Source organism: Zalophus californianus, chromosome 6 (assembly GCF_009762305.2).
Source record: "Zalophus californianus isolate mZalCal1 chromosome 6, mZalCal1.pri.v2, whole genome shotgun sequence".
NCBI classification, from domain to species: domain Eukaryota; kingdom Metazoa; phylum Chordata; class Mammalia; order Carnivora; family Otariidae; genus Zalophus; species Zalophus californianus.
Window position 1 is genome coordinate 90,224,562 of NC_045600.1, and position 20,708 is coordinate 90,245,269.

Sequence of the window (20,708 nt, forward strand, 5' to 3'; positions counted from 1 at the left end):
AAAGAACTCAAATACACGGAGGCTAAAGAGCATCCGACTAAAGAATGAATGGGTCAACCAGGAAATTAAAGAAGAATTAAAAAATTCATGGAAATCAAGGAAAATGAAAACACAACTGTTCAAAATCTTTGGGATACACCAAAGGCAGTCCTGAGAGGGAAGTATATAGCAATACTAGCCTTTCTCAAAAACAAGAAAGGTCTCAAATACACAACCTAACCCTACTGTAAAGGAGCTAGAGAAAAAAACAGCAAATAAAGCCTAAACCCAGCAAGAGAAGAGAAATAATAAAGATCAGAGCAGAAATCAATGAAGTAGAAACCAAAAGAACAGTAGAACAGATCAACGAAACTAGGAGCTGGTTCTTTGGAAAGGATTAACAAGATTGATAAACCCCTGGCCAGACTTATCAAAAAGAAAAGAGAAATGACCCAAATCAACAAAATCATGAATGAAAGAGGAGAGATCACAACCAACACCAAAGAAATACAATTATAAGAACATATTATGAGCAACTCTATGCCAGCAAATTAGATAACCTGGAAGAAATGGGTGCATTCCTAGAGATGTATCAACTACCAAAATTGAACCAGGAAGAAATAGAAAACCTGAACAGACCTATAGCCACTAAGGAAATTGAAGCAGTCATCAAAAATCTCCCAACAAACAAAAGCCCAGGGCCAGATGGCTTCCCAGGGGAATTCTACCAGACATTTAAAGAAGAATTAATACCTATTCTCCTGAAACTGTTCCAAAAAGTAGAAATGGAAGGAAAACTTCCAAACTCATTTTATGAGGCCAGCATTACCTTGATCCCAAAACCAAAGACCCCATCAAAAAGGAGAATTACAGACCAATATCCTTGATGAACATGGATGCAAAACTTCTCACCAAAATACTAGCCAATAGGATCCAACAGTACATTAAAAGGATTATTCACCATGATCAAGTGGATTTATCCCTGGGCTGCAAGGCTGGTTCAACATCCACAAATCAATCAACGTGATACAATACATTAACAAAAGAAAGAACAAGAATCATATGATCCTCTCAATGGATGCAGAAAAAGCATTTGACAAAGTACAGCAACCTTTCTTGATCAAAACTCTTGAGTACAGGGATAGAGGGTACATACCTCAATATCATAAAATCCATCTATGAAAAACCTACAGCAAATATCATTCTCAATGGGGAAAAGCTGAGAGCTTTTCCCCTAGGGTCAGGAACGCGGCAGGGATGTCAACTATCACCACTGCTATTCAACATAGTATTAGAAGTCCTAGCCACAGCAATCAGACAACAAAAAGAAATCAAAGGCATCCAAATCGGCAAAGAGGAAGTCAAACTCTCACTCTTTGCAGATGATATGATACTGTATGTGGAAAACCCAAAAGACTCCACCCCAAAACTGCTAGAACTCATACAGGAATTCGGTAAAGTGGCAGGCTATAAAATCAATGCACAGAAATCAGTGGCATTCCTATACACCAACAACAAGACAGAAGAGAGACAAATCAAGGAGTCGATCCCATTTACAATTGCACCCAAAACCATAAGATACCTAGGAATAAATTTAACCAAAGAGGCAAAGGATCTGTACTCAGAAAACTATAAAATACTCATTAAAGAAATTGAAGAAGAAACTAAGAAATGGAAAAACGTTCCATGCTCATGGATTGAGAGAACCAACATTGTGAAGATGTCAATGCTACCTAGAGCAATCTACACATTCAATGCAATCCCCATCAAAATGCCATCCACTTTTTTCAAAGAAATGGAACAAATAATCCTAAAATTTGTATGGAACCAGAAGAGACCCCGAATAGCCAGAGGAATCTTGAAAAAGAAAAGCAAAGCTGGCGGCATCCCAATTCCGGACTTCCAGCTCTATTATAAAGCTGTCATCATCAAGACAGTATGGTACTGGCACAAAAACAGACACATAGATCAATGCAACAGAATAGAGAGCCCAGAAATGGACCCTCAACTCTATGGTCAACTCATCTTTGACAAAGCAGGAAAGAATGTCCAATGGAAAAAAGACAGTCTCTTCAACAAACGGTGTTGGGAAAATTGGACAGCTACATGCAGAAGAATGAAACTGGACCATTTCCTTACACCACACACAAAAGTAGACTCCAAATGGTTGAAAGACCTAAACGTGAGACAGGAGTCCATCAAAATCCTAAAGGAAAACACAGGTAGCAACCTCTTCGACCTCAGCCGCAGCAACTTCTTCCTAGAAACATCGCCAAAGGCAAGGGAAGCAAGGGCAAAAATGAACTATTGGGATTTCATCAAGATAAAAAGCTTTTGCACAGCAAAAGAAACAGTCCACAAAACCAAAAGACAACCGACAGAATGGGAGAAAATATTTGCAAATGACATATCAGATAAAGGGCTAGTATCCAAAATCTATAAAGAACTTATCAATCTCAACACCCAAAGAACAAATAATCCAATCAAGAAATGGGCAGAAGACATGAACAGACATTTTTCCAAAGAAGACATCCAAATGGCTGACAGACACATGAAAAAGTGCTCAACATCGCTTGGCATCAGGGAAATCCAAATCCAAACCTCAATGAGATACCACCTCACACCCGTCAGAATGGCTAAAATTAACAAGTCAGGAAACAACAGATGTTGGCAGGGACGTTGAGAAAGGGGAACCCTCCTACACTGTTGGTGGGAATGCAAGCTGGTGCAACCCCTCTGGAAAACAGTATGGAGGTTCCTCAAACAGTTGAAAATAGAGCTACCCTACGATCCAGCAAGTGCACTACTGGGTATTTACTACAAAGATACAAATGTAGGGACCCGAAGGGGTACGTGCACCCCAATGTTTATAGCAGCAATGTCCACAACAGCCAAACTGTGGAAAGAGCCAAGATGTCCATCGACAGATGAATGGATAAAGAAGATGTGGTATATATACACAATGGCATATTATGCAGCCATCAAAAGGAATGAGATCTTGCCATTTGCAACGACATGGTTGGAACTGGAGGGTGTTATGCTGAGTGATATAAGTCAATCAGAGAAAGACATGTATCATATGACCTCACTGATATGAGGAATTCTTAATCTCAGGAAACAAACTGAGGGTTGCTGGAGTGGTGGGGGGTGGGAGGGATGGGGTGGCTGGGTGATAGACATTGGGGAGGGTATGTGCTATGGTGAGCGCTGTGAATTGTGCAAGACTGTTGAATCACAGATCTGTACTTCTGAAACAAATAATGCAACATATGTTAAGAAAAAAGAAAAAGAAGAAGATAGCAGGAGGGGAAGAATGAAGGGGAGTAAGTCAGAGGAGGAGAGGAACCATGAGAGATGATGGACTCTGAAAAACAAACTGAGGCTTCTAGAGTGGAGGAGGGTAGGGGGAGGGGTTAGCCTGGTGATGGGTATTAAAGAGGGCACATTGTGCATGGAGCACTGGGTGTTATGCACAAACAATGAATCATGGAACGCTACATCAAAAACTAATGATGTAATATATGGTGATTAACATAACAATAAAAAATTTTTAAAAAATGCTGAAATAAGGGGGTGCCTGGGTGGCTCAGTTGGTTAAGCGACTGCCTTCGGCTCAGGTCATGATCCTGGAGTCCCGGGATCGAGTCCCGCATCGGGCTCCCTGCTCAGCGGGGAGTCTGCTTCTCCCTCTGACCCTCTTTCCTCTCGTGCTCTCTCTCATTCTCTCTCTCTCAAATAAATAAATAAAATCTTTAAAAAAAAAAAAATGCTGAAATAAAAGAACAATTGATCCAGAATTCTGTAATCAGTAAATAAAAGGACATGGTCATATAAGGAAGCTTAGAAGAAATGCTCAAGAAAATTCTTCAATCTAAAGGAAAATGTTATCTATAAAAACAACTACAAGACATTACTGGAGAGAAACTAAAGAAGACATAAATAGAGAGGTACAACATGTATGTTCTGAAATTGGAAGACTCAATTTTTTTCTTCCTCCAGCTTTATTTAGGTATAAATGACAGATAGCAATTGCTTAAGATGTCAATTCTCCCCAAATTGGTCTATAGATTCAACATAATCCCAATTAAAACTCTAGCAGACTTTGTTGTATAAATTGACTAGGTAATCATTAAATTTATTTTGGAATGCAAAGAACTTAGAATACTCAAAACAATTTTGAAAATAAAGTTGAAGGACTTGCCCAACACATTTCAAGACTTACTGTAAAGCTATAGTATCAAGAGTGTTACTAACAAAAAGAATAGGGGAACAGAATGGAGAGTACAGGGGCGCCTGGGTGTCTCAGTCGTTAAGCATCTGCCTTCAGCTCAGGTCATGATCCCAGTATCCTGGGATCGAGCCCCACATCGGGCTCCCTGCTTGGTAGGAAGCCTGCTTCTCCCTCTGCCCACTCCCCCTGCTTGTGTTCCCTCTGTCACTGTGTCTCTCTCTGTCAAATAAATAAAATCTTAAAAAAAAAAGAATGGAGAGTACAGAAACAGGCCACAAATGGTCAACTAATTATCAACAAAGAGATCAAGGCAATTTAACGAGAAAAGAGAGGTTTTTCTGACAGATGGTGTTAGATCAACCGGATACTGATATGAAAAAAACGGACATCAATCCTTACCTCATACCATACTAAAAAACTAATTCATAATGAATTAAATGTAAGAGGTAACACTATCAAATTTCTAAAGTCCTAAGAAAATTTTTGCGACAGTTATATTAGAACAAAAAGCCATGAACTCTTTTAAAAAGAGATAACTGATAAATTTGAATTCATAAAAACTTAACTTTTGCTCTTCAAAAGATACATTAAGAACAAGATAAGGTAAACCAGAGTAGAAGAAAATATTCACAACATATATATCAGAGAAAGGGCCTATATCCTGGAATAAATAAAAACCAAACGACATATACAAATGGCAATGAAGCACATCAGAAAAAAAGAAGAAAGGGAAAAAAAAGCACATCAAAAGATGCTTAGGGACGCCTAGGTGGCTCAGTCAGTTAAGCGTCCAACTCTTGATTTCAACTCAGGTCATGATCTCAGAATTGTGAAATTGAGCCCAGGGTTGGGCTTCGTCCATGCTGGGCCTGAGCCTGCTTAAAATTCTCTCTCTCTCCCTCTGCCCCTCCCCTCCCTCATGCACATATTCTCTCTCTCTCTCTCTCTCTCAAAAAAAAAAGATGCTTAGATCGTTGGTCATTAGGTAAATAAAAATTAAACCACAATAAGATTATCACTACATACACACTACAAATACTCAAGTTAAAAAAGATTAATACCACCAAGTTTTAACAACAATGTAGAACCAACAAAAACCTCAGACATTGCTTCTGGTAATGCAAAATAGTACAGTCAGTTTGAAAAACAGCATTCACACTATCAATACCCAAATAAAAGAGAGGAATTCTAATGTAACCTTAAAGAGAAAGCAAGTTGGAGCATAAGTGAAACAAAAAAGCTACAATTATCTCCATTAGCAAATGATATAATTATATGAGAAAAACCTAAAATATAATGGAAAAACTACTATAAACAATAAGAGAATTGAGTAACAGGTTACAAAAAAAATATAGAAATCATATGTACAAACATTACTCAAGAAGAAATAGTAGAAATGAATACCCTACTTACTATTACAAAAATAAAATATCTAAGCATCACTTTTACAAGAACTGTGCAAAAACCTAAATATAAAAAAATTCCAAAAACACTCTTGAGAGACAAAAATAGATTTAAGCAAATGAAAAGACATGCTATATTATTGGATAAAAAAATTCAACATCATAATAATATCAATTCTCCCTAGGTCAATGTATATGTTTAATGTGATCCTAATAAAAATATTCTCAGGATTTTTTCCTAGAGTAGAACAAGTTAATTAAAAAGTTCATTTGCATGTGTAAACAAGCAAGAATAATCAGAAAAACCCTAACAGAGACAGCAATTCCACAGAGATAATAAAACTGAAGTATAAAGCAAAGCATTAAAGCTTTTAGAAGGCAGCACAGGATAACAGGAAAGGTTGTGTTTTTGTTTTTTTAAGTTTATTTATTTTAGAGAGAAGGTACATGAGTGCATGAGCAAGGGGAGAGACTGAGGGAGAGAGAGAAAATCCTTGAGTCAACTCCCCGCTGAGTGCAGAGCCCGACGTGGGGCTGGATCCCAGGACCCGGAGACCATGACTTGAGCCGAAACCAAGAGTCTGCCACTTAACCAACTGAGCCACCCCGGTTCCCCAACAGGAAAGATTTCTTAAAGGAAACATAAAAAGCACTAACCATGATTGATAAATTTGACTAAAACTAAAAAACTTCCATTCATCAAAAGACAAATTAAAAGGTTAAAAAGTGAGAAGATATTTACAATACATGTAACCTTCAAAGAACTCATATCTGGAACAGATATTAAAAAAAGAAAAAACTCCTACAAATCAACAGAAGACATGCATACACAAACACAAAGTCATTTAAAAACCAAAGAGGGAGACGAACAAGTCACACACACACCCCCCACACCCAAAAGCCAATAAACAGTTTTTCTCAATGGAGCTCAATCTCATTAGTAATCCAGGATAATGCGAATTAAAACCACAATAAAATATCACTACACATTAAATCGCTGAAAGTAAAAAACTTAAAATACCAAGTGTCAGGAAAGAGACAGAGCAACTAAGACTTTCATACAATTCTCGTGGAGATGTAAATTGGCACAACCACTATGAAAAACAGTTTGGCATTACCTGTTAAAGTTGAAATACATGTACTACAAGCAATTTCACCTCTAAGTATATACCCAACAGAAATGTATGCACATTGTACTAGGAAGTAACATTAAGAATCTATAGTTAGTAGAATGGAAAATAAACTGGAATAATCATACAAATAAAGATACTAAATATTTATATATATAAATGAATGAGCTACAGTTACATGCTACACCATGAGTCTCACAACAAAATGTTAAGTGAAAAAAAGTCTAAAGAACACCTATATATGTGAAAAACACACAGCTAGCATTCATGCTTAATGGAGAATGACTGAATGCTTCCCTATAAGATGAGGAGCAAAACAAGAATATCAGTTTTTACCACTTCTATTCAACACTGTACTAGAGATTCCAGCTGGAGCAATTAGTCAAGGAAAAAATAAAGGCATCCAGATTGGAAAGAAAGACATAAAATGATCTCTATCAGGTGACATGATCCTATACCTAAAAAATCCTAAGGAATCCACTAAAAAACTATTTGAACTAAATTATTAAGTTCAACAATGTGTCAGGATACAACATCAATATATATAAAATCAATTGTGTCTCTATATACTAGGAATTAACCATCTGAAAATAAAATTAAGAAAACAATTCAGCAAAAAGAATAGCCAAAGGGATAAAATACTTAGGAGTAAATTTAACAAAAACAGTATATGGTTAGTACACCGAAAACCACACACACACACACACACACACACACAAAATACATTAGTACACTGAAAGAGATTAAAGAAGACCTAAATCAATGGAAAGACATCCTGTGTTCAGGAATCAGAACCCAATATTGCTAAGATTGCAATACTACCCTAACTTGATCTACAGACTATATGTAACCCCAGTCAAAATCTCAGCTGGTTTCTGTATAGAAATTGATAAACTGATCCTAAAATTCATATGGAAATGCAAGAGACCCAGAATAGCCCAAGCAATATTGAAAAAGAAGACAAAGTTGAAAGATTCATAGTTCCCAATTTCAAAACTTACTACAGCAAGACAGTATGGCACTGGCATAATGACATATATATCAATGGAACAGAATTGAGAGTCCAGAAAAAGATCCTCATATTTAGAGTCAATTCATTTTTGACAAGGATGTCAAAACAATTTTGGTACTGGGACTAGATATTCACGTGCAAAAGAATGAAGTTCTACATCACATCATATAGTAAAAATTAATTCAAAATGAATCCAAGACCTAATGTAAGAGATAAAACTCTTGGAGAAGAAAACATAGGTATAAATCTTCAAGACCTGGGGTTAGAGAATGGTTTCTCAGAAAATCAAAATCACAAGCAACCGAAGAAAAAATATGTTAAGGTGACTTCATAAAATTAAAGACTTTTGTGCTTCAAAGGATGCTATCAAGAAAGTGAAAAGAGAACCCACAGGAGAAAATACTTACAAATCGTATATCTGACAAGGGACTTGTATTCAGATTACATAAAGAACTCTCAAAACCAATAAAAGGACAACCCAATTTTAAAATGGGTAAAAGATTCGAAGACATCTCTCCAAAGAAGATATACAAATGGCCAATAAACACAGTAAAAGATGTTCAACATAATTAGCCATCAAATAAAAACTACATCATTAGCAAGTCAAAGCCAAATAGCAAGTGTTGGCAAGGATATAAAAAAATTGGAACCCTCATACATCACTGGTGGGAATATAAAATGGGGAAGCCACTTTGGAAAACAGTATGACCATTTTTTGAAATGCTAAACATAGAATTACCACATTACCCAGCAATTCCACTCCCAGATAAAGAGTTGTCCTTGAATAATATGGGTTTGAACTGCACAGATCCACTTACACATGGATATTTTTTTGATACAGTACAGTATCGTAAATGTATTTTCTCTTCCTTATGATTGTCTCAACATTTTCTTTTCTCTAGCTTACTTTAATGTAAGAATAAAATATATAATACACATAACATACAAAATATGTGTTAATCAACAGCTTATGTTATTGGTAAGGTTTCCCATCAATAGCAGGCTATTAGCAGTTAAGTTTTTGGAAAGTCAAAAGTCATATGCAGATTCTCAACCACACAGCAGGTTAGGGTCCCTAACCTATGCACTGATCAAGGGTCACTGTATATCTAAGAGAAATGAAAATATATATCCACACAAATTTGTGCACAAGAATTCCTAGCATTATTCATAATAGCCAAAAAGTAGAAACAACTCAAATGTCCATCAGCTGATGCATGAATAAGTCAAAGGTGATATATATTCAAACAATGAAATATTATTTGGCTACAAAACGGAATGAGGCACTGATACAAGCTGCAACATGGATGAACCTTGAAAGCATTATGCTAAGTGAAAAAAGCCAGTTACAAAACACCATATACTATACAATTCCATTCATGTGAAATGTATAGAAATGTATAGATGAGGCAGATCCATAGATTATCCATAGATAATCCAAGGTAGATTAGTGATTGCCTGGAGCTGTGAGGACAAGAAGGGGTAATGAGGAATGTAGATAAAGGGTTTCTTTTTTGGGATGTTGAAAACTTTAAACAGGAAAACTCTCAGCACCGGCTAGGACACACAGAAATAGGTATTGCCATATGATGTGGGTAATAATCAAATTACAGAGCTGCTTAGCAGTACGTATCAAAAACCTCAAATACATGCACACCTCTTAGGATATTCACCCACATCTTAAAGAAATAAAGATGTGGGGGCGCCTGGGTGGCTCAGTTGGTTAAGCAACTGCCTTCAGCTTAGGTCATGATCTCAGGGTCCTGGGAGCTGAGCAGGGAGCCTGTTTCTCCCTCTCCCTCTGCCCCTCCTCCCTGCTTGTGCTCTCTCTCTCTCTTAAATAAATAAATAAAATCTTAAAAAATAAATAAAAATAAAAATGTGCATAAAGACATGACTACAAAGATGCCTGTGATAATATTGCATTACTTATCATAAAAAAATTAAAGTGTATTACTGTAGTTCCTTCATCCACATATCCATCAGTAAACATACACAAAAATGGTTATTGTCATCTATAGATTTCAGAATATAATTTTAAAAAACACATTATCAAACAATATATTCAATATTATTTTATCTTTTAGAAATATACAAAACAGATAATGTGGAAATTACACACCAAAATGTTAAAAGTGGTTTTCTTCATGGGAGGTGAAATAAGATGATGTTGCTTTTACTTTTCTTCTCTTTTCTTTATTTTCTAATTTTTCCATAATAAAGGAAAAAGTTACTTTTGAAAAGAAATAGTTGATAGTATGTACCCTTAATATGATGTGATAAAAATGGCACCTCATCTCTATGGTCTTCCTCCACAAAACCCATGAGAAAAATATAATCATAAAAGAAACATCAAATTCCAAGAGGGGCTTCCTACAAAATACTTGACCGGTACTTCTCAAACTGTCAAGGTCATCAAAAACAAGGAAAATTAAGAGGAACTTAAGGAATCATGATTCCTAAATGTGATGTGGTATCCTGGATGTAATCCTGGAACAGAAAAAGGGCATCAGGCAAAAACTAGGATATCTAAATAAACTATGGACATTAGTTAATAATAACGCGTCAATATTAGTTCATTAATTGTAACAAAGGTTCCAGGCTGGTGTTAAGATGTTAATAGAGGAAAATGGGTGCAGAGTATAGGGAAATTCTTTGCACTAATTTTTCTGGTAATCTAAAATTGTTCTAAAAAACTAAAAGGTATTTCTAAAAAGAGAAATAATAGTATCTTGAGTTTAATTTTTACTGTTCTTCAGTTTCAGAACACAAACACACACACATACAGAGAGACAGAGGGAAAGGGAGAATGAATAAAATATTAGGGTTTTTTTAAACATTATATTATAAAAGGAGTTCCTTACAATACACTATATATTTATCAATACACACAACATCTGTATAGGTAATAGATATGGTGTAAATATGTCTGTACAGATCTCATCTACTTAAACCACTCCTATTTACACAGAAATAGAAATACAAGATAAAAAATATAATTCACAGAAATAGAATTACATAAGAAGTATATATTACAATGCATCTTCATGTACCATAAGATGTGGTGAACCTTTAGCAGAAGGCTTATTTTGCTCAGTTAACAAATTAGGCATCCCTAATTTCTTTTCTTACTGAATGCTGACCACTAAAATAGCACATCATGTACTCCTAGAGGGAGCCAAGTCAGAGAGCAGAGAAAGTGCTTGCTAAAATAATTTTCTCTTCTTTCCCAAAAGGGAAAAAGTCAGCAGTGGTGACCAGTCCTGCTGAGCCCCATGGAAGTCAGTTCCCCTAAGTCCAAATAAACTGTAGTCCCTTATGAAGCCTGCTGAGAAGACCAAAGGGAAAAGGCATTCCACTTGTTAAATGTTTATTATTTGAGCTTCGCAGCCAACTATAATAAGGGAGAGGGAAGCTGTCTGCAAGCTGCATGCAGATTTAGCTACTCAAATTCCATGAATGTGAAATAGAACACTGAGCTTAAACCCTTAAAATTTACTAGGCAGTAGCTTGAGGGAGGTGGTAGTTGAGAATAAAAGCTTGGAGCCGCTAATATTTGGGTCAGTGATTTGAAAGCAGCTCAAGTCAACAAAGAACTAAAATTCTCGACACTGGGAAAACTGTGGCTTCCTCTTGTTCTAAGAATCACAATCCAGCAGAGAAAAGGTACAAATCTCTTCTCTCCTGTATCTCCTCTCACTTTGATCTACGAATAAATATTTTTACTTTTTCCTCAAAGCTGAATTCTTATCTATTAAACTGCTGGTGGGTGGGACCACTACAAGCTAAACCTTTTTTCACTAATCCTGTGATTTACAGGATGTCTTCTAGCTGAATCTCAATGACCACTCACTCCGTCCTTATTCTCCACCTTCCCAGCTGAATGTGGCGGAAATCCTTTTACCAAGATAGTGACGTGATGTCTCGGGTTGGATATATCCACAGGAATGTGCTTTATATTACAGTAGGATTTTGGCTATGAGTACTAATTAAATATCAAGGGCAAAAGCAGAATACATTTTAGTATATATCATGATGAAGTAAGTCTACTTGAAAAAATAAAACATATATTTTTATATAACATGTATGTATTATTTTCCAAATTCCCAGGCTAATTATAGCTCAAATTAAAATAAAGTAATAACAAACTGGAGAAAAATCTTTTTTGAGATGAACTGAATCTTTAGCCATCTAAAATACAAGACATAGGAAGAATGAAGTTGAAAGTAAAAAGGTTTGACTGTCATGTAAATACGAACCAACAGATTTACAGTAAAGTTTTGGGCTCAAGGACTGGTTCTGCTGTTAATGGTCCGTCTTCTTGGGCAAAAAAGTTCAGCCCTTTGAGCTCCAGTTTTCCCAACCCTAAAATGAAGATACAGATCTGATGTCTCAAGGTTGAGATCAGGACCAAAAACCTTTTACGAAGTATATGTTGAATTAAAGAGAATTAATATGAAAACTGGATCAATGGTATATTTTAACCAATCATCTACTAGATAATAATAGGAATAACTATCAACAATTAAATGTCTAATATGTGTGGGGCGCCTGGGTGGTTCAGTCAGTTAGGCGTCCAACTCTTGATTTTGGCTCATCACGATCTCAGGGTGCTAGGATCCAGCCTTGTTGGGCTCCATGCTCAGCTGGCAGTGTGCTCAAGAGCCTCTCTCTCTCCCTCCCCGCCCCCCCCGCCCCTCCTCCTCCACTTGTGCACTAATAATTTTTTAAAAAATTAAAAATAAATGCCTAATATATGCAAGAACATATTATATGAGGTCCTTTATATTTTAATCCTCATTTTAACCCCCAAGGGACATCTATAATCTACTTAATAGAAAAAAACCTGATGAGAAAACAGGTTCAGAAGAGCCAAGAAACTTGCCCAGGATCACAAAGCTAGTGATAAATGGCAAAACTACAAATCAAAACAAAATCTGGGTCTAAACACCATGCTCTTTCCACTAGCCATTTAGAACTAATCTGGCATGAACAGGAAACAAGGCATTCACAGCAGTAAATTTTCCAGATAATCTGTCTAAAAAATATAACGTATACATCCTTTTTTGCTTTTATTAACTAACCAAAGATGAAGGCTTTCCTCAAAACTCAGGATCATGACTGTAGGCATTTTGAGGTAGATCCAGCTGTAGTTCCTGTAGTCTTCTCCTAGCTAACGCCGAGCTAGCAGACTGAAACACTGGTATTACCTCTCCCAGCCCTGTGCCCCAGCTACTCCGCAGTCAGGAACTCAAGAGAACTCACGGATACAAACAAATCTAAGTCAATAAGGCCCTGGGATAAGAGCCTGAAGGTGGCTCCTGCTAAACACACCACATATGCTAGTTGTGCTATTTGCATCCTAGCTTCCTTCTGGACTACAGCTGTAATCTGTCAAGATGAGGGTCCCTAAAGATTGACCCTCCAGATAAATGGAGCCTTACTAAACTGAATTAACACCTTGTTTCATAGTAGTACCCCATCACTTTAGATTTCAATTTTCTGAATGTCATCTTACTATTTTGAAAACGAAATCACAGGATTAAAATACTTAACTTCTAAAATCTATTGTAGAGCACACCCTTCAGGAGATTCATACACTTGTATTTAGTTGCATGATACCTGAAACACAACAGGTAATAAACACTCTTCTGGAACAATAACGATGGTAAACTCAGTCTGAAACTAGAGACTGGCCGATGGGGGTCTGGCATTTGAATGCATTCAAGAAAGTCTCTCCTTAGCCTAAATTCAGTCTCTGCCAAACACCCATCTTTCGTCCTTCTCCTACACCAGCGGAAGGAATGACTGGATAAATGCCTCTTTGTTCGTCAAGGATAATGTGTAGCACACAGCATGTAGCTGCTCACAAGTATGTCTCCCTCTCCCTGTCCAGGCAAATGTAAACACCCTGTTGGAAGGGAGAGCTGCATCCTCATCTTCTGTACTCTACTCCCAGAGTCTTGCATGGCTCCTTCCAGACCACAAGTGCCTCAAGAATGTACATCCCATCCTTCATTTACCTTGTAAGTGTTTAATGGTACCAAAATGTGTTCCCTCTTCTACCACACCACTCCCTCCCCCATTAGTCCCTGCAAGGGATGATAAGGCCCTCCCTTTTCATGAGATTGCTAAAATATCTGTGTTAAACAGTGGTATAAAAGACAGAATCCCCATTTTAAAAGTAAGGTCACAGGAAAGATCCTAGGGAAGATTAATGTTTATTTTCTCACATGCCATTGATAAATGACATGTACCTGCCTTCAACACACAGTATGAATAAAGATAATATGTCCTTGCCTTAATAATAAAAGATACATAACCTCAGTCATAGAATTTACTCTGTATATTTTAACTTTACTTTAACTTCATCATTTTTACCTTATTGAAACAAATGTGCTTATTGGTACTGAAGACAGTACAATATCAATAGTTGAGGTTACTGTTCATTTTGATTTCAGACATTTATACTTCATTAGAAATAACTAAAGCCTTCTGTCCCACCTAGTCATGTCATGCCTGGTGCCACTCAATTACATGTATCATCAGTACTATTAATGTCTACAGTAAACGATTTTCTTAATACCTCTTCACTTTGGATTTTTTCCAGTTGACTTTTTTAATACCCAAATCCACATATGATTCAGTGAGTTCTATATTTAATTCTCCTTCTGAGTCACTTGGAAGTATTCCTAATTTTGCAGCAGATTCATAGAGAGAAATTTCATCTTTTAGTTCCGTTAATTCTTCCTAAAACACAAAATTATTGAAAATTATTTTCTTATATGAAAGAATCAGTCATTCATCTATGCTTCAAAATTCATTTTAATGATCAGCAGAAATGCTTCTTCACATACATTAAAAATAACTTTAAAATAATGCTGCTATGAACATGGGTGTACAATATATATATTAATAACTTTATATATATGTATATATAACTTCAGAAAGGCCAGCACATATCGGTTTTCAAGTAAACTGAACGAACAAATGAATAAATGAACGAGAAAGCAAATGTAAGGAGCTTCTCTCACACCTCCCTCGCTTACATTTTGTCCTCCACAAAAAGTGTCCCTTGGGCTGAGAAACTGACAGCAGCACTTTTTGGCTTTCTAGAGGACAGAGTGGACTGGTTTGCCAAGAACGTGTTGTACTTTAGTCTGCCGGTGGGAAAAGGCAAAATATGTCTTTCCAGCAGAGGTAATACTGGAACTCTTCCTCCAGTGGAAAATGTAAGTAGCGCTGGAGGAGATGTAAGAGAGTTGCAGTGAAACTGCAGGTCTCCCACACCTGTAGATATACTTATCTCCAGGATACACCCAGAAATGAAAGGACACGCCATGTGAAGGGGACGACAGCCAGACTGATGGGGCCGGGGGGGCGGGGCTGGCTCTGCAGTCAAGACAGACCTGGGCTTGACTACCTAACTGTGTGGGTGAGACTGTGAACAACTCTCAGCGCCTGGTCTGGAGAGGGTCCAACTACCTCTTTTATAAAGAAATCCAAGGTTCAGAAAAGTGATGTAAGCACTGCCTAATTCAGTTACCCAAAGAGTCTCTTCCAAGTGGCAACACTCACTTGCAAAGCCTTGTTCATGTTTTCACTCATAGCATGTGCTTTTTGTGCTTGTTGCAGCTGGAACCGTAGCTGAGCCACCTCCTGTACGGAGCCTACGGGGAAAAAGTCATAGAGTACACCAAAAGTAAAGGGACAAAGTACCCACGATGTACAGAAGAACACTGAGGTTACAGAAGTGGAGTTTTGCTTTATTACCTTTTCATAGGAGTACGAAGGTATAGCCAGTGGGACCCAGAAGGCAGAGGTCCAGACATTTCCAAGACATGTCTACACATTTAGTATGGCTCCTCATATGTCCTTGGGAGGTTGAAGACTTGGGACTACTGTGACCTTGCTATGAATCAAATCAGCCACGTCTACAGACCTTAATACTCCACGAGTCCTTTAATAGGAGCATAACGTTCCAACTCACAGAAAGCCAAAGCAAAAATTCTTTGGAACCCATTTCTACCCTCTAATAAGAAAACTACATCTTGCTGCCTTTAGCTTCTTTCGAAATGCTTTTATTTCCACCACCCCCACCTCCACATGTGAAGAAAGCATATTCAGGCCATGCTTTGGAAACTTCGGTAACCTAATGTTTTAAATGTACTACGGGAGGCTCCCTTAAAAGGGACTTTATTGGGCTTCCTCAAAAGAAAATGAGCATCTGGGAAATGGTTAAGCAAAGTAATGATGGCATATTATGCAACTAAAGAAAATCTTATTTTCAAAGCCTTTAGTGGCAAGGAAAAAGGCTCACTAAATAATACCATGTGAAACAAGGATACAAGAATGAACAGGCGGGGGGAGTCCAAACAGGGTATGAGCCAATTTTGCCCCCACCAAAACCTACGCACACACATATTTTGACAATCTTTGACTTTAGTACTTTCAACTTCTGAGTAAGCTACTCTGATACACCTTGTACCAACAGTCTGAATTGGCTTTACACGCCAAAGTGTGACTTTCATATGTCAGGTCATGAATAACCATTGAGCTATTTTCACAGCAGGAGCTACTCACCAGTACACAGGGCAGTTTTGTTGGTAGGATAGTTTGCATAAACATGTGACTATTTTATTGCCTTTTACTCTAATGTCATTCAATAAAAATGAATAAGAAATAAAAGTATTGCTGAAACTAATGACAAACAGTGTATGTCTCAAACTTAATACCATGGAAACCATATGAGAAATCTTAAGCATGACAGAAATATAACTCCCTAGCTTCAACTGACCACATAACTGTGAGAGGAAAAAAAAAATTAAAGAAAGAAGTTTCACAAAACGACAGAAATACATGATCAGACTGATTCTAAAAAGCAAAATATAATGAGATTTCATAATCATTTTTACTTCCCAAGGATAAAACCTACCTTCTAACATATATTTTATTGTTCAATTTTTGTACATTCAGCTTTGGTTTGTTTTCAAAAATGCACTATGTGCAGAAGCAGGGAATTGCCTATGTGTATGTGTTCAATTTCACTTGAAGGCAATACATTAAAAACATTAACAGTTATCTCTGTGTAGTAGGATTATTGGTTATTTGTATTTGCTACTTTGTACTTGTCTGCGTTCTCTAAATTATCTAATGAAAATGCATTAAACCTTTATACATATATAATAACAATGTTTAAAAAATTGTCACTGATGATCTTTTCTGCCTTTACTGGATTTTTATAACTCATGGATCCTACTATGTTCACTCTGCATATTATACTAGCCTCCTGAGGAGGCAAGAGGCCATCCCAGACACCCACCTGAGTGCAAGAAGTTGGCACACTGCTTCTGACTCTCCTCTAGACTTCTTGTCAATCTGTTAATGATCTCAGTCTTTTCTAATTTGGTTGCTTCTTGATTCCTTTCCAGTTCTTTCACTTGATCTTTCAAATGACAACAAATATCTTCCTAAGTAGAAAAAGTATTTAAGAAGTCACTGTCATGATCACTTATTAAATACTGATCTAACAAATATAATACATAATTGGATTCTAGGTCAAACATAAAATCATCACAGAGCAGCATCACCTCTTTTACAAGGTTAAGTGCACAGGAATGGGAGTTAGAACAAACTTTTATGATCTTGGGTGAGTCATCAACTTCTCCATCTGTTTTTTCTTTTGTAATTATGCTAATAAAGGTTAAATTCAGTGATTTCTAAAGTCCTTTCTGTTCTACAATCACAAGACACTGATATTCTAAAATTAGATTCTATTCAAGCCAAAGAAAATATATTACACTTCTATTTGCATGTTACACTATCAGTATAAGTGTATGTACATATATTTAGGCAGACCACTTTGAACCGTGGAATCTGTATCCCAAGACAGCAAGGATTCAGATAAATACATGGAAACTCGCTCTATTCTGAAGAGCCAAAAGCTCATTCTACTTTGGCAGCCAAAAATAATCTCTCCCTCTTCTGAACTTCTTTTATACTTAATCTGTTTCTCTCTTATATTTTTCCTTCTACCTTTTACATGTCTTATTTTTCTTAATAAGGTCTCCTTGAAGGTACCTATGCAGTGCCTTACACACAGTGAGTGCTACAAAAACAAAGGAACAAACAACCTTTAAAAATAAATGACAAAGAAAACCAGACAGGATAAATGTGTGTGTGTGTGTGTGTGTGTGTGCACGCACTTGTGCATGCACACACACGCATGCATTCGTATGTGTAACTGTATGGGGATATATAGAAAAATATGGAGCACGTATACAATATATTCAAATTTCTTCAAAAAGAAAAAGGTGTTTGGGAGTAATAAGCCACGGAAGTCCCAAGACTAGGGAGAAGAAATCATCACTTCTCATTTAAAAAAGATTACACAGGCTGAATTCCACCCAAAAAGCAGAGCATGAGACAGGCAGGAGTAAGTTAATTGGCCAAAGTTACCTGAAAAAGCCTGAAGAAAATAAGTAGTAAAAAGAATATCAAGAAAGGGCTTTGAAGCAAAGAAAAGGCATTTGGGGCCTAATCCATTGGATAACCTAAAGCCCAATAATGCCTTAAGGACAGTAACACAAGGTACACCTCATAAGGATACTGACAGCATCATTAAGTGGAGGAAAGACTCTGAAGTCTCCTATTTTAGTTAAAAAATTCATGTGAATTTTGCATTCTATTTCGTAATGTAGTCATGTCTGCTTTAAATTTTTTCTACCAAATTTCTGAGCAAAATGAAGCTTCTGGAAACTGCTCCATGTTTATTCAACAGTGCAAACCTCTTGGCACACTGCGGCTGATTCCCAGGCCAGCTTGAAAAGCATGGTTCTAAAGCGCCAAAATAACATGGCAAACACAATGAATGGGCTAACATTAATGACAGTGTGAATGTGTGTGTGAGAAGAGGTGGGGAGACAACATTTATGGGCTGGGGAGGCCATAATAACTTTTATAAGAGACTGAGAACTGGCAAAAAGAAAGTTCAAGAAAAGGTAGATTTGAAAAACATAAAGAGAAGGCTGACTGTGGCAATATTGCAACAATTGACTGAACTACGTTGTTTCCTGTTGACAAGTTCAGGGAAACCAATTACACTCATAAACCTGCTCAGTTTCAATACCAAGAAACAAACAAAATGAGTGGTTCCTTCTTTTCTATGGGTAGTTTGAGTGAGAACATTCAGCTCAAGATGGTTAAAGGCAGACAGCTTTAAGACTGAACAAGACAAGTGTGGTGACAGAGATAATAGCCAAATCTATGGGAGCAAATAGAATTGAACAGATTTCAAGTGCACAGAGAAATGAGGATTAGGCCAAACAGAGGTCTGTGGGAATCTCTAAGCCAAGAAAAGGTGTTTCAAGTGGAGCCTTTAAATATAACGTTAAAGGAAAGTTGGAAAGTAGACCAGGCAAAAGTCATGACATAGAAACCAAAGTCCATGACTTCACCAGAAGCTACAGATTTCAAGAAGACCAGAATGAAGAAAGATTTTATACCATCAAGGAGATAATCAGAGATCTTAACCTGACATTCAGAGATCTCAGAAAATGACATTTCCATGAATGGGAGACAGAAGACAGGAGGGAGAGTCCAGGAGATGGTCTGCTATTAGAGAGTTCTGTCACTGAAGGAACACGGAGCTCCCAAGAAGCTTTGGCTGAGTATCATAATAATATGATTAGTTTACAATTGTAGTCCTTTCCCACCAAGAACTAGTTTTTCATAAAGCAGTGATTTTTAACCTTTTGCAAGGGGAGACATGAACCTCTTGGAGAATCTGAATAAGTCTGTGGGTCTTCTCAAAAAAAAAAAAAAAAACAAAAAACCGCATTTACTGACACCCAAAAGAAAATCATACCCACAATTTGAGAGGATCCATCAAAGCCCTGGCGTCTAGTCATAAACGGCCTTAGCCGATGCCAGGTTTAAAAGTCTGTTTAACTAGCACGGGTGAACATCGGCTCTGTTAACACTGTAGTGTAAACTCTGTTAACACTATAGCACATAGGGACACAGCTGTATGTAACTATGTGAGAGCTGCTCAGAACCTAGAAATTGGCAAACTTATTCAAGTTCATCTACTAAATTATCCAGTTATTTGTACCTTTTTACTACTTTCCAAGAATTGTTTTACTTGTCTTAGTAATGTGCTAAATGGAACTTAGGAAAGGGTTTATATGAAAGGGAAATATTTAATATACCTCTTCAATAACTTTATAAAGAAAAAGAGGGCAAGGGGCAAAATGCAGAATGTATGTATGGTTACCAGCTACTCTAAGAAATCAAGCCCCTCTGTATAGAACACTCATAGATTTTTCTGATTATAGGCAGGCACCTCTACCTAGCTCCTGGCTGATCTTTACAGCAACTTTCTAATCAGGAATCTCAATTTGGATTGTCTTTTTATTAAAAATACTGCTGAGCCAACTGATCCCAAATTGATAGCACAAAAGAAATACTCTAAGGAAACATTCCCAAAAGGAAAAACTATAAACACTTTGGAATCATCACTTTGCAAAGCAGCTATGCAATTATATCCAGAGACTAACATCAGCGTACAGTCCATTTAAAAAAATGAAATCAAATCAGTTACAGAATATAACAGTGGAAAAGACCTTAGTCAACAACTTCAATTTGTGGTTCAGGGGTCTGAAGCCCAGTCAGCACAGAATCAAGACTTTGTTCTGTATTCTAGTCCAGGGTCTTTCTATTGAAGCAGGTGGGGGTGAGGGGTAGTGGTGAAAACACAGAATGGAGTGGACACAGGGGTTGAACACAGCAAGAATTTCTTTCAGCCCTCCCCTGTGTAACATGTCAAAGTCAGCAGAGAATGGAGAGATCCTCAACACTGCAAGGAAAAGCCACCAGATTCCACCCCTCTAGTCATCCAAGAAGAACCACTGTCCAACTCCAACTAACTTTAATGCTACTACACAAACACAGCC

General features: G+C 37.1%; 1 protein-coding gene across 1 annotated transcript in view; it reads right to left on the reverse strand.

Annotated features, from left to right (window-relative positions):
- The window catches only part of CEP152 (centrosomal protein 152), a 95,412-nt gene that overhangs the window by 50,123 nt on the left and 24,581 nt on the right, over nt 1-20,708 (reverse strand). The window contains 3 exon segments of the mRNA XM_035728269.1: nt 14,342-14,505; nt 15,334-15,425; nt 17,078-17,225. Coding sequence (XP_035584162.1) covers nt 14,342-14,505; nt 15,334-15,425; nt 17,078-17,225 — 404 coding nt within the window.